At 40.0% G+C, this 14,666-nt stretch overlaps 1 protein-coding gene across 1 annotated transcript; it reads right to left on the bottom strand.

Moving 5' to 3' along the window:
* Positions 1 to 10,097: 10,097 nt before the first annotated feature.
* GJD2 (gap junction protein delta 2) lies at positions 10,098 to 11,690 on the bottom strand. Its single transcript, XM_067295584.1, has 2 exons — positions 11,620 to 11,690; positions 10,098 to 10,997 (listed from the first exon to the last, which is right to left on the bottom strand). Exons 1-2 carry the CDS (start codon positions 11,688 to 11,690, stop codon positions 10,154 to 10,156), a joined length of 915 nt encoding a protein of 304 aa, XP_067151685.1. The 3' UTR covers positions 10,098 to 10,153.
* Between the last annotated feature and the right edge of the window lie 2,976 nt (positions 11,691 to 14,666).

Below are 14,666 nucleotides of genomic sequence, written 5' to 3'. Positions count from 1 at the left end.
TCCTAATTCTCTCCCCCAAATCTTTACAAAAGTTTAAAGTAGATTTTGCACATGTCCACACACCAGGAAAATGTAGCACTCTATGAGATTTACAGAGGCAGTGCACAATGATAGAACTGGGCCCTGGATAGCACTCTTTAATGATTTATAAGAGCTTTGGGATTTTGTCCTCTTTTGTCTCTCCTACTGTCTTTTGTTTCAAAACTGTAAATTGGTGAAAAAAGAATTGGGGGGAAAAAGCTAGGAAACTTCCAGAGATGACCTACTAATAGTGATTCTGACCCATCAGTTTTAGCAATAGCACTGTTTATAAGCTCTATACACATAATCATCTGCATTATGAAGTTTACCCATTGTTCTTAGCAATGCCATTGCGTGCACTATAAACCAAGTCCAGCTTTTTGAGCTTCGATTTATAAGTGTCTAGTGCTCATACACAGACCTTTTTCTGAATCATCTAAAATAAGAAAGAAAAATGAGAATTTAAAACAAATTGAATTAGGACATCCTAATGTCAGTAATGTTTGCCATTTTCATTTAGTCTCTCCTGGCACTAGTTTAGTAATTTTCTTGATAAATTCTTTTTAAAAAACAGTTCAAATTATTTTACACAATATATTCAACCATTTTTCCTTTTTGGAAATAATTTTAAACTTTATCCTCTTTTCATTTGAGGATATTTATGTATTTAAGTCTGTTCATTTTCACTATAGAATTTTCCTGGATCTCTGAGTATGCTGAGTCTTAGAAGGAGGTGTTATAAAAAGTATAAAAATAATTAACAAGGGGCCAAGTGTGTACTGTGCTCATCAAAAGTAAAGAAGGAAGAGATTTTTTATCTATACTCTCCCTTCTGTTTAAAAATTAAAAGGAAAGTTTGAGGAAATGTTCCCCTTATTTTTTTACTCTTCACTCTATTTTGCACATGACACTATGTTCTTTCTTTGGATAAGTATGAGGATTTCTAATTGATATTGAAGGGAGTAGCCCTCACGTTTCCGTAGGTAGAATTCTCCTTGAAACATATGTATTAGTTCTGTAATAAGTCAGCATTTCTGAGGGAGTGATCCAAAGTAAAGAACTTTGTTGTGTGTATCTCTGAGTGAGTGAGAAATTAAGGCCTTAATTTCATTCAATAACCCTCGTGTTTTATCAGGAACCTATTTTGCACTATGGATTGAACACATGAATAATCATGCCCAAGACAAATCTCCATATTGCAGGCAGCTGTCCTGCACAGGAAAAATGCTTGATGTCTTGCTGAAGATCAGAGAAGCCATCCTAGGCCAAACAAGAACTATCAGCCATCCGGGTCTTTCAGTTGCTGGGCCCCTCGCACGCCCTGCGAGGTGCCGGCAGGCAGGACAGAATAGGCACGACGGCACAGCTCGCCACAGCCACTGAGGCCAGCGAAGGGCTGCTCATGCAGGGTGGTAGCTGCTTCTGAGAAGGGAGGACAGGGTGAAGAGAAGGGCACGCAATAATCACAGCTTTCAATTTCTGCATCTCCTTAGCAGTAGAAAACCGGCAAAGACAGCTCTTACTCTCTCCCTCCCCTAGTTTTGCTTACACTGCTGAGTAGCCTTGAGCCAGTTCTGTGATTTTAGTTCCTGTGAGAATATGGTCCATTATCCTAGGACAGACTGGGAGAAAACACCATCTCCTGCATGCTTAACTTTACCCCACGTTGGGCAGTTGCATGAAGAGTGATACTGGAAAAAAAAAGTTAGGGGTTTTAGCTATTTCTAGTAGGTATGCAAGTCATACCACATCTTCAAGATAGGCACTCAAACCAGTGGCCACATCACATACTAATTACATTTAAGTATTTGCATATAAGACTGCAGCAGCCTCATAGTAGCAGTCAGTCCTATAGCAGCTCTTATAGCCTTATAGTGGAATAGCATGCCAAGTTTCTGATCTGAAGTCCTGTTTGACTAGGATTAATGTTCTAAACACAGTTCCATTTTTACATCTTCATTTTAGAACCTTACATATTTGCTAAGGAGACAGCATGGTCGGGGACCTTAGCATAGCCAAGTTTCCTGAGCATGCTCTTGGCATTACTTTTTCATTTCTTTTTTATTCAAAGCAGAAGGTCATTGGAACAAATAGAGGAAGAATTCATAGGCTTTTCACCACTGGGAGGAATCAAATTTCCAAATACTGCATAGCTGTTTGGCACAATATATCACTATAAAATGTGTAATATCTGCAAAGTATAAACTGCTATTCCTATGGTGTGACAGTTTCAATGTATCAAAATTGACACCTTTTCAATAAAACAGGCTAAATTTAGATAACCATATGCTCATGCTGACAAGCTAGCTTCTCCCTGATATGTGTTTTCATGAAAGAGTACAGAAGGGCCTCAAAGTTTAACCAGTTTAAAGTGAGTTGAAAATACTGTATTAATTTACAGTAGAAAGGTCATGTTGTTGAGTAAACAGCAGGGGATGAATATATTCCACTTGATACACTAAGATTTAGCTGCATGACTCCCATTAATGTTAATAAGAGTCATGCTGCCAAATTCATTAATCGTACTAGAAATGTTCTATCTTTCTATGCTCTAACTGCAATGTAATAAAGGTTGTACAGTTAAAGCCCATTCTCTCTATACAGTCAGCAAGGCAAAGTTCAAGAGTTTATGCATACAAGCAAAGCAGTCTTTTATCAACAGAGATGTATTTATTGTTGGTATTTCAGTAACTTAAATTAAGAAAATGTGGCCATTTTCAAAATTACTTTCAAATCTTTACATAATGTTAAGAGCTTTTTAAACAACCATTTTTAAAATCTAAGAACTAATGATTTTAAAACAAAGCTTCTCAGTAGTCACATTGCCATTTTGTTAGAAAGACTGAGTATGCAGTACAATGATTCCACTCATTTGTGCGTGATTAAAGTATAGACACTGACTTCATTTAATATATGCCATTTACAAAACTCATGTCACTCTAAAATTCACTTCTTTTTTGGTGTGTCCCACTAAGCTCTGTGATTCCTTTGGTTGCTCACACGTGGTTGTCTTCTGATCTAAAAGTGAGACAAAGCCTGAGATGCATGCTACATAGAAGGTCTCTCTATCTGAAGGTAGACAAAATTGTTAGTGTCCACTTGCATGCAAATCTGGAGTTTTGATTGATAAGAGAATGACATGAAGAAACACAGGTTTGATTTCTTAAAATGGAGTGATAAATTAAGTGACAAATAAAGTCCAACTACAGAAAGAAGTCGAGCTTCCATTTTTTTAATTAAAAAACACAATTCCATTGACACATAATTTCTGTCTCATGCAAATTTGGTGAAAAAGCTGACTTCGCTTGCTGACACTCCTTGAAAACTGAAATACTTGCAAATATATTTAGAATCTCAAGTAATTATTATAATTAGAAAAGAAAAAAAAATAGGAAAAATTTACATCCCTGGAGGTATAAACCAAATAATAGCCAGAATGTTAAATTAAAGATTAAGAAGATCAAGAAAATTTGCACCATGCAGAAAAAAAACACAGATGCTGTGCAATTAATGTCAAAAAGTTAAATCTTTTTTCTGAATTGCACACTCAAGATTTCACTTTGAATTTGTTTCTGTCTCCTTTATAAATTGAAAAACCTCTATAGTTTCATTAGATAGAAATCTGAAGTTTTTCACTTCTAGGAGATCAGTGCAAATATATAGAAGATACAACAAATTATTTTCTTGCTCTTACAGTTACATACCCACTTCCATATGAGAAAATGGAGACAGATAGCTGAATGCATCATAAACCACACATTGCTTAAGCACACTTGCTTGAGGACATGTAATGATGTCAGATGTGGAATCTTCTCTCTGGGAAACTACAGATGTATATGTGTGTGTGTATATATATATATATATATATAGTTACACACCTTCTTACACAAAGATCATTTCTCAAAGAGACTTTAGGGTTTTTTTAAAGGGGAAAATAAAGAAATTTCTAGGACAGCCAACCTTCTTCAAAACACCGGAACTTTTAGTACATCGCATTCAGTGCAAATGTGAAAGCTGCTTTATATTTAAGTTCTACTGACCATATAGGGACTCTATTCACAACGCATTTTCACCACAATCACCCTTTAATGTGAAACTTTAAATCTGATCACCCCATGTATGTCTGCTAGCCATGACAGTCTGTTTTCTGAGGGGCACATTTTCTGACGGGAGTATGGTTTTCATTGCAGACCAGTAATGGAGAATGTGGTGCACTCAGAACACCTCCAGATGTGTTAAGTTCACTGAAGGCTAGGAGTAGCCACAGGGACATTAGTATTCATGATGGCTTTGGACAGTGTAATGTAGCATTTACTCTTTTCAATGAAAAAGATGAAAAACATTTGCTAAATAGTTTCTAAAATTGTTTTTATTACATAAGAGATACTGCAAGGAACCTTGTATATTTGCTCATGGAAGTGTTTTGAACATGCTTTTATTCCTAAACTGCATAGTCAGAGAAAAGTAAGTCCATAGCCCACCTGTTTTTTCTTTAATACCTACAAATCCTTACTTTTCCTCCATTCTCCATTTGCTTCCTTAATCTATATCTCTTCATAACCTGCCATTCTAAAACGTGTTATAAAATGCCTTCCCAATGTTCATTTTGCCCAAAAGCTTGTAAGTTTAACAAATAAAGCTTGCGATTGAAAAAGAAACCACCTTCTAGGGAGACAATGCTGCATTACTGATGCTAAGAACATTTTGCTTTAGCACTCCTCCAAAAAGATTTTGTTAACAGATTCAAATTGTGTTAAAAATTAATGACATTTTTTTCAAAAATGGGGACTGATTCAATTTCAACCAGCATTTTTGCCACCTTTCTTTGGGAAGAACATTGAAAAAAAGCTGATCATGATTGCACCAGACACTTCATAAAATATTTCAAAAATCATAGTTATTTTTAATTATGTACCACAAAATGTATTTATAGAGAAATCAGATGCAGCAAAATTCTGCTTTCATTGAGAGAGACCAGAGGTCCCAAACTTCTTAATCACTTCAGAATGCATTAATTATTATCCAGGTACTAATAAACCTTTCTCTGTCCTTCTTTCCAGACACACCATGTACTGGAAAATAGACTTACTTTCACAACTTTCTGTTGAATCTGGGAGAGACTGGGGGGAAATCAAATAGGGTGACTGTATATGTGGGTTTCCACAAGCTAGAGATCTGATTCGTCTTGTACTTCTGTCACCGTTAGAAAAAGGTGATAGATTTTTAGTGCTATGAATTGCATGTCTCCCTTTGGCCGTAGCTTAGATGATATACAGCTAATCAGTTAAACTTGCTATAGCAATTCGTGTAGCCCATAGCCCCAGAATTTCACAGGAAAAGGGTCATTGTGGCTGTTTTTGCATGTCAAATGTCCAGTCAGAACATTGCGGAGAACAAGCACAGATTATGTGTATGGTTTTTAATAGTCTCTTTGGATGCAGGACTTGTTCTGTATCCATCTCTGAGGTTCAATCCATAACACAGCAATATAATTTAGATAAAACTCCTTTAGAATCTTGCATATATTTCCATATAATATTATTTTTATATATTATTTTATATATGGTTATATGGTTATTACATATACTATGTGGTTGTTTTATATGTGTGTGTGTGTTTATATATATATAATATACATATATGTGGCTTATTATTAATGCATTTCTATGGAATTCATCATATCATCTGACTGCACTTACTTCATACTCCTGACTGACTGCTATAATGCAAGTTAACAAAGAGAATATGAAGTACTTCCTAATGCAATTTTTCTTCACAGATTTCATCAGTGTTTTAGTGTGGGGGGAACTGGGTTTAGAATCTGGCTTTAGGCTTACTAGTTGATACTAACCTTGTAAAGCTTACAATAAAATATAGCATCTGGAAAAAGTACACCAAAATTTCCAGGAATGGGTGAGCAGTACAGAAATAAGGTGATCTCCCCTATTAATATCATGAAATAATGGAACTGAGTTTCTCCTTAGCTGGGAATTGACTTGGTGCCACAAAAGACAAAGTCTCATCATTGATGAAAGAACAAGATCAGATCCTAGCTGAAGAAAACTATGCCTGTTCTCTCCTTCATGCCCCTCCATTTTTTTAATCCCATTTCTATATTTTCAGACCAAACAAAAGCCTCTAACACATTTTTCTGAAGGAGTAAGGGGGAAGGAACATATACATTCAAACAAAATAAAGGCAGAAGGATGCAAGGACAATGTCCATCTTATTCATCCTCTTGCCCTACCATAAATATGACTCTACCCTTAGTCATGGATGAAAAAATCTTCCTCACATTTATCCTTAACATTTCATGCGCTTCTTTTCCTACAGTCCTACATATCAACAGCTCTGTCCTACCCTGTTAGGTATAATGCAGAACAAGCGCTGAGCCCTCTCTGGAGTTTCTGAGCCTTTCTGACTTCAGCACAAAACAACTCAAAATCAAGCTCACCACTTCCTTGATTTGTTCATCTCACTTGATCTGCTTATTCTGCAGACTTTCTTTAAGAAACACAAAAGCCTTTATATTTCTTCAAAGTCAACGGTCTATAAAGCTGAACTAATTTAGGAACAGTCAATTCGGCTTACCCATGCAAAATGAGGTGTTCATCATGAAAAGCAATTGCTAAATATTTTTAAACCTTTCTACAGTATGTCATTGCAACTTATATACAACTTGTAAAATGGTTCAAAAGCACTATGTAAATTATTTTTGAAATTCCCACTGGTTTGAAAAGCACAAGATAAGGGCTGCATATAAATTAAATAATCATCATTATTTTACATAAGATGATATTAAAGTTCCACAGAACCAATACTACATTAACTTCTACTGTAGCTTTCCATAATTTTTGAATTATGATCATAATTTTTCTGTTTGCATTTATCATGAGATACACTATTGGCTACCAGTACAAAATAGGATATGCAATGAATGAAACAAATGTAAACTGAATGCTTAGAGCTAATGTCTGATTCTTCAATAGATATCAGTGGCAAAACTCTAATTGATCAAGGCCTAAGTAGGCAGTAATGTTCCATTCAGCTTCATGGTCACTCAGTTCTGTTCAGTTAACGCACTTTTCCATTGCTGTGATAATTTTAAAGCATTTATTCTGTAAATGAATAGTCTGCTCTCATGCAAACAGTCCATTAGCATTAATCATATGACTGACATAATACATTGACAAAAAAAGAGTTTGCACTATTTCCCTTGTTCATGACAAATAGTTGGTAAGAAATGAAAAATAATAATTGAAAAGGACGACTAAAACAACTGCTCTCTTGACACCGTTTCACTTCTCTTCTGAAATAAGAAAAGCCATATTCTGTTTAGTGAAAATATTGAGGATTGCATTTCTTTTGATCAAAATATGAGTCTTTGCCTAGGTTATCACTGATCCTGCTGCATAAATTAACATTTGTATTTCCTTATATATTTCTCTTACAAAATTCTGAATACTCCCAACTTACTGGAGTATAAAATGTGCAACCATATGAAACAATGGAATGAACTGAGTCACTGAAACTGACTGTTATAAACAGACCATTTCTTCATCTTATCTACAAGATTTTAAGGTACTAATATCTTACAGCTATCAAGACATGCACCTTCACTAGTTTTGACTAAATATTTCTTTTAAGCTACTGGAAATAACTCACATTAGGGCTTCTGCATAACAGGAAATTATGCTGAACCTGATCCAAAGCCCAAAGAAGTCAGTAGGAGTTTTTTCCTCCAACTTTAATTGGCATTGGATCGAGCTCTTTGCACACAATCTCCCATTTCTTCAATATTAAAACAATGCTTATTACTGTCAAACAACAATTTTCCCTTCAAATTCTACTCTAAAGGAGATTTTGTAAAACATCCCAGGACTCTGCAAAATGAAAATCAGACTTGAATTTGCGTGTCAAATAATAATCTTTAGAAGCTTGTCATATTGCAGATAGAGATTTTAGCTGCCATGTTGTACTTCTAAAAATAACATGCAGTTTTCCACAGTAAGCATGCAGTCAACTAGCAATATCAGTGTGCTTTTATATCGCAAAGAATCGTTTGAGAAATCCATTTTTGTGGGTTTCTATAATCAAATTGGGAAAACTATTCTTTTTTTGACATAAGGAAAATGATTTTTAAAATATTGAAAAATATGACAAAACTCAAAGTCTTTTTATGTTTCAGAGTGGAAGGAAAAAATCCACAGATGAAAGTGATAATACATTATGTAAGCATTAATCGACATTTTTAAAGTGACAATGCTGGCAAACGGCAAGAATGAAATGTTAACATATCCACTGTAAGCCAAGAGGAAAAGATTTATATGCATGATCTTCAGGCAAAAATATTGTAAAATCTATTGTCTGGCCAAAATAAAATACAATCAAGAACCCCAGGTCTGAGCCCCTGCCTCCCTGTCATGTTATAAAGTATCCTCAAATTTTCCAGCACCATTTTGGCCCTTTGCTTTTAAGATACCATTTACTTAGCACTTTTATTGTTTTGAGTCCTGATCCAACTCCTACTGTTGCCATTGTGATAATTTCTATTGACTGCAGTGGTAATTAAACAAGGTCTTTAAGTAAAACTTAGTGTCCTATATTAAAATGGTCACTATTAATAGAGATTCATTTGTGATCACCTTAGTGGCTTATTATTAAGTTGATGGGACATGACTGTGTATTTTTTTGAACCAGTGGGAAGGCAGAAAAGCTGCAGTTACTATTTGGATTCTCCAATGAAGAGCTGCAGTCGTTTCAGTTATAGCTAAATGTACTCTGGCTATCCCCAGAGTGACCTTGGCAGCCAACTATGTTGCCCTTAGCATCAGCAGAAAGAAGGCTGTTGGTATCAGCGGACTTTGGATCAGGCTTTAAAGACAGAGAAGGCTTGCTTAAGGAGGAATACAGACATAACGGATAGTCCTGATTTCCCAGGTTTTGTCACTTAGTGTTCAGGATATCAACAAGACACTTTAAACCCTGAAGAATGATTATTATAGGTCAATTATTTCAACCTCATATGTTTCTATAACTATATTCAATAATAAAGAAGAGTAAATCTCTCTGGCTTACAAAAAAAGGCAAGTACTTTATTTATCAATAGAGATTTTAGCTGCTTTTTACACCATTGCAATGACTGAACAAATAGCATAAAATAAACAAAGGAGAGTATAAAATCACTTTATTCCAGCTGGTATCCCAAGACAACCTTTTGACTAAGTACAGAGTTAGATGTTTCAAGTATGGCACTTATATAAATAAGAGCAGAGAGAAGATGATATATTCACAGTTAAAAGCAATGAACTCTGTTCCTTTGGTATGTGTGTCATCATAGGTAACTGTAGGTAAATACATAACTTCTCTGACATGAACCAGCTCCATCTTATTTGTGCACGTATTAGGGAATAAACTGAAATGTACTGACACATTTTGTAGGTCACAACTAGTGTAAGATGATTAAGGTCTCTGGTGTGCATATGGACAGGCAAACAAAAAAATGAAAAAATTATATTCAGCATTTATTGTTTAGCATTACTAATTGTTGTACAAACTATGTCAGAAAATAGCTAGTAATATGCACTAGGAATAAACGCTGTGATCTGGACAAAGAAAATAATATCAGAGATCTGTGAAATAGGTGTGCACAGATGTTCTGATCAAGCTGTGGTCAGGTTCCTAACAGTGCAATTATCCTCCTTTTAAAACATGCTTACATTTGCACATTGCAACAGTTTCCCCCACCCCACCCCACCCCATATAGAGTATCCTTGCAGATTTTTAATAAGAACATTCTACACATTTACAACAATTAGTCAGACAATCCAAACTGTAGTCTCATCCTAATGATGACCAAAAAGCTGCTCCATCAAAAGATACACTCAGTCATTAGAAAGAAAAAGAATAAGAATAGTAACTGTGCTGTAAGGCTAGATCAAGCATGGTTTTATAGGTGTTTTTTCAGTCTTTTACATAGCACTGCATTTTGCATCTAGTGCAGTAAGTGCAGATCCAATACCTTAATGGCTTTCTTGGTGGTTTGATAAAATGCTTGCCTAAGCAATGTACCTTTCTCTAATGGTGTCTGGGTCTGTTCCACCTGGCACAGTGTTTCAGTTCTGTCACAGCCTCACACATAAGCTGAGTCACTTGACTGAGTCCTGCCAAAGTTAGGCATGCTCATTCTTGGCAGGTCCTTATTTCTGATTTCGTATATGGATTTCCTTTTTGCCTGTACTCCTCTCACTGCCATTTTGATCTTTCTCCAGCCCAGGTGGTTCAGTTCTGCCAAATTGAGCACCACACAAATCCCACTGACAGCAAACATGAATACCAAGAATACAGTCTTCTCAGTGGGTCTAGAGACATAGCATTCTACTTCTTTAATGCAAGGGTATCTGTCACATTCGTACATGGAAGGGACATTGAATCCATACAGAAAATACTGTCCCACTAAGAATCCAATCTCTAGGGCATTTCGAAAGACCACTTGGATGATATAAAATCGAGAAATGCCTTCTTGCCTCCTCATCTTTGACTTTGTAGTTCTGATAGCAGGGTTGGGGATTTCCTTCACTTCTAAGCAGTCTGGTTCTGCCTCTTTGGTGGAGTTCTCGGTGTTCTGCAGCACCCCATTGACAATGGTGTTCTTGATTTTCTTACTGTCCTCACGCTTCATTGAGTCCTGGTCCCTCTCCAAGGTGAGGAAGACAGTGGAGTACCTCCGTTCCCTCTGCTTAGCAGACTGGTGAACAGAGTATGTTATGAAGCAGAGGCTGGGCGTGCACACCATGATGATCTGGAACACCCAGTACCTTATATGAGAAATAGGGAAAGCCTGGTCATAACAAGCCTGATTGCAGCCTGGCTGCAGCGTGTTACACACAAACATAGTTTGCTCGTCATCGTACACCGTCTCCCCTACAATGGCCACAATGAGTATCCTGAAGATCACCACCACGGTCAGCAGGATCCTGCAACAGAGAAGCCCGTCAGAGCGCGCCGCCGCCCCGCGGCCGGGAGCTGTCCAGTGCTGACCGCGCCGGGGCCGGGGCCGGGGCCGCGCGGGGCGCCGCGGTCGCGGAAGGGCTAAAGACCCGCAGCGGCGAGCGCGGGGCGCGCAGCGAGCACGGCATCGCCTCGGCGCGCTCGTGTGCGTCCGTACGGATCATCCGCGGTCAAAGAGCTCAGGCGGCGGTCAGCCCGCACCGCCTCCCTTTGGAGGAAAGGCAATCACATGGCCCGCGTGGGCCCCCGAAAGCGCGGAAATGCACGGCACCGGGCTGCGCCGGCGGCGGGACCCCGACGGCGGCGGAGCGCTGCCAACTTCTGCCCCATGGTTGCCCACCGCCCCCCAGCTCCTCGGGGACGGGGCGGCAGGCGGTGTTGACGCGAGCCCCTCGCCTCGGTGACCTATGCCGCGCACACATACATCCTGCACAGAGGCACAGGCACAGAGAGAGAGAGCCCCGGGGAGTGGTGCCCCGCACTGCCGGCAATCCGGCCGGCCGGCCCTACCGCCCCAGACCTCCCGGCCGGGGGAGGCGAGCCCCCTGGAGCCTCCCCGGACCCCCCCCCCCCCCCCGTAGCCCTTACCTCCCTATCATAGTAGAGTGCTGCTGCACAGCAGCTTCCAGTAGCCTCTCTAGAATAGTCCATTCCCCCATCGCTGTTCATCCGGAGACAAAGACTTTTGCAAGCAGCGGATCTCTTCACTTCTTCCTTTTTTCCCCCTCCTTTTCCTTTGGGGGGTGGGGGAGGGAACTAACAAACGAGCAACCACCCTCTGCCGTCAGCAGTCCCGTGGCGGGGAGGTGGCTGGGCCCGGCAGCTCTCCCGAGGACGCCCGGCCCTGCCCGGCCTGGCCCGGCCCGCCTCGGCTCGGCTCGCCTCGGCTCGACTGAGCTCGGGGCCCCGGGCGGCCGCTCCCGGCCCGGCCCGGCCCGCTCCGCTCGTGGCGCGGCGCGGCGCGGCACGGCGGAGCCCGCGCCGGGGAGGGAGGAAGGTTGGCTTTTAATGTCTTGCTTCCTCTAATCTGCCTTTAAGTAGTCCCCGCTTGCGTCACTGACAGGTTGGTGGAGAGCAGCCAAAAGCAGCGCTAGGATTTTCTCATTTTTATTACTCTGGTGAAAATAAATAAATAAATACAATAACACAGAAAAAAAATAAATACATGAGGAGGAGGAGGAAGGAGGGCGGGAGGAAGAACTGCCCGCGCTGGCACGAGGCTCGTTTTGCCGCCGAGTGTCTCCTCGCCGGAGCGGGCAGCGCCGCGCTCCCCGGCCGGGCGCCCGCCCCCGCCGCGCCGCGCCGCGGGGAGCCCCGCCGGCTCCCCCCGCCGCCCGCGTCCCGGCCCCGCGCACCGCCCGCCGCGCCGCCGCCGGGACCGGCCGCCCCCGCGCAGTCCGGCGGGGAGCAGGCGCTGCCCCTCGGATGCTGCTTTGCAAAGCTGCTTTGGGGTATGGCTGCGACACTGTGGCCCCTCCAGCTACGAGCACCTGGCTGCCAGCGGGAATTCCCGGGGGCTGGCAGACGTTGCTGCCCTCCCAAACTTTGACCGCGTTTTCTGACGCTCACGAAACAGTGGTGTCACGGAGCAATAACCTTACCTATTAGCACTGCTTACCCTTGGAAGATATTGGACTTAAAACTGCATTTTCATTCTCACCTGGTTATAGATATGTGTACAATATAAGTATCACTGGGAAGAAATAAAATGTATATATAGCTATTCCAGAGAATTCAGAGATTGAGAGTGGATTCATACTAGGAAAGGCACCAAACCTTCACACAAATCATCTATAAACTGTGCAAGAATAAAGGGTTCTGGATAAATCCTTGCATTATAATCAGTCTACATATTTTATTTCCCTGAATTATTATATTGTGCTTAAAAATGCTATTTTCTATTTTGTGTGTACTTTCAGGAACTGAACCAGAGGCACTACAAAACAATTCCACATAAAACACTGATGCCAACTGGAATCAGCTACTTTACTTTCTGTTGGTGAAGCCTAGTGTGCACTCTGTAATTTTCCATAAAGACCAACTACAACTTCATACCTGCTGTTCACTTTCCCCAACTAATCTCATTAAAAAGCAACATAAGAAAAATTTCAGCCGGTCGGATCATAATGTTCCTACAGCCAAACTTAGTAAAGTCAGACTGTTTCAATAGCAGAACTGCTCAGACCACTGTAAACAGTTTAGTCCTTTGTTTTGCTTGCAGATCTTTCGTGAAACAATTCTAGATTGTGTTAATGACATTAAGTGTTTTCTGAATATTGGGACTAAGCTTCATCTGTGTAGAGGACATCTGTGTGTTTTAGACACTCCAAGGTTGGCTGTCTTTTCAGTTGGAGAGCGCAGATGGATCTCAGAGTCACAGGATACTCGGTCTGTTGCCTGATTGGATCCCCAAATCTTTAAATTAGGAAGGTATCAAATAAGAGAAGAGCAGTGTATACCTCTGCACAGAAATAGGTAGATTTTTCTTCTCTTCCAATCAGGGATCTGTGAAGAAGCATTCAACAATCTGAACTGTTTCCTTCCCACACTGTTGGGAATTACAGGGCAGACTGAGTTATCACTGTATTTCCTTGAAATCTTATTGTATTTTCCCTGAAAGCTGGTTCTCACACTTCCTGCATTTCCTTTTTGTGTGTCATTTGTAAAATCTCCAGCTGCCTGCAACATCATAACTGAAAAAAAGAGGTTGTTTCTCTTTCTTTCAAGGGGAATCTAGTATCTAGCTAAGTACCCTGACAGTTAACTGTGTCATATGAATCCCAAAACATCTGTTTGGAGAAGGATCTGAAAATGAGAGAAATCAAAACAGTAAAGGGAGCAGTAATGCATGTGTCAAAGGAGAGACGGTGGGGGATGTAACAAGAAGCTAATGATGGTAATCCTATTTAGCAAGACCAAACAGTGAGGGAAAGCCCATGGTTGAAATTACTGAAGAGAGGAGAAGAGACTTTTCATTCAGGGTCAAATATAACAATTCCTACAAAGGAAAGCTATTCTCTTGCATTGGGATAGAAAAGCCATTTATCTGAGTTTTTATGGCCAGTAAAAAAAAAAGTAACCAAATTTTGATCAAATCAAATGCTGGACTTTTAATGAACAGTCACTTAGTGCTTGCTGTGTGTAAACAGTTCTACTTTAAGTTGGTAGCCCAGCTGTGGAAACGGAGGAAAAATATCAGTGAAAAATCTACATTATCATCAATGTTACAAGCCTGTAAGCACTACTTAAAATAGCTTCTGATGTAAATAGAGTTTAAAGTTAAATACTTTCAGGCATGTTCTTGTAGGAGTTGCATCTCAGTCCTACGTAGATAACCTCTCTTTTCTAACAGTAATCTCATATGCCCAACCACAACCATATTCACATGCAAGATGTTTGGCCCTAGCCTTGGGAATATTTATTGAGTTTCAGGCTTTAGTGACTTTGGGGAAAAAGAAAAAAATCAGTTTGAAAGTCTTTTTCATGATGCCAGCGTACATTGAAAATGACTGGAAAGCTCAAAGGAGTTTGATCTTTCACAAACTTACATGTACAGTTTCTAGAACTATGAAGTGCTGTCCTTAATTAGAGCTCTGATGAATAGACTTGATAAGAATCAATGGTGGTGTTCTCAG

This window comes from Apteryx mantelli, chromosome 4 (genome assembly GCF_036417845.1).
Source record: "Apteryx mantelli isolate bAptMan1 chromosome 4, bAptMan1.hap1, whole genome shotgun sequence".
Classification (NCBI taxonomy): domain Eukaryota; kingdom Metazoa; phylum Chordata; class Aves; order Apterygiformes; family Apterygidae; genus Apteryx; species Apteryx mantelli.
The sequence above is the reverse complement of the archived record's forward strand: the minus strand, read 5'-3'. Positions and strand labels throughout refer to the sequence as shown.

Bases quoted from the DNA above. Each gene is read 5' to 3' on its own strand.
- GJD2 (XM_067295584.1), bottom strand. From the start codon at position 11,690: ATGGGGGAATGGACTATTCTAGAGAGGCTACTGGAAGCTGCTGTGCAG. The intron at 10,998-11,619 runs GTAAGGGCTACG...TCTCTGTTGCAG, and splicing joins CACTCTACTATGATAGGGAG to GATCCTGCTGACCGTGGTGG.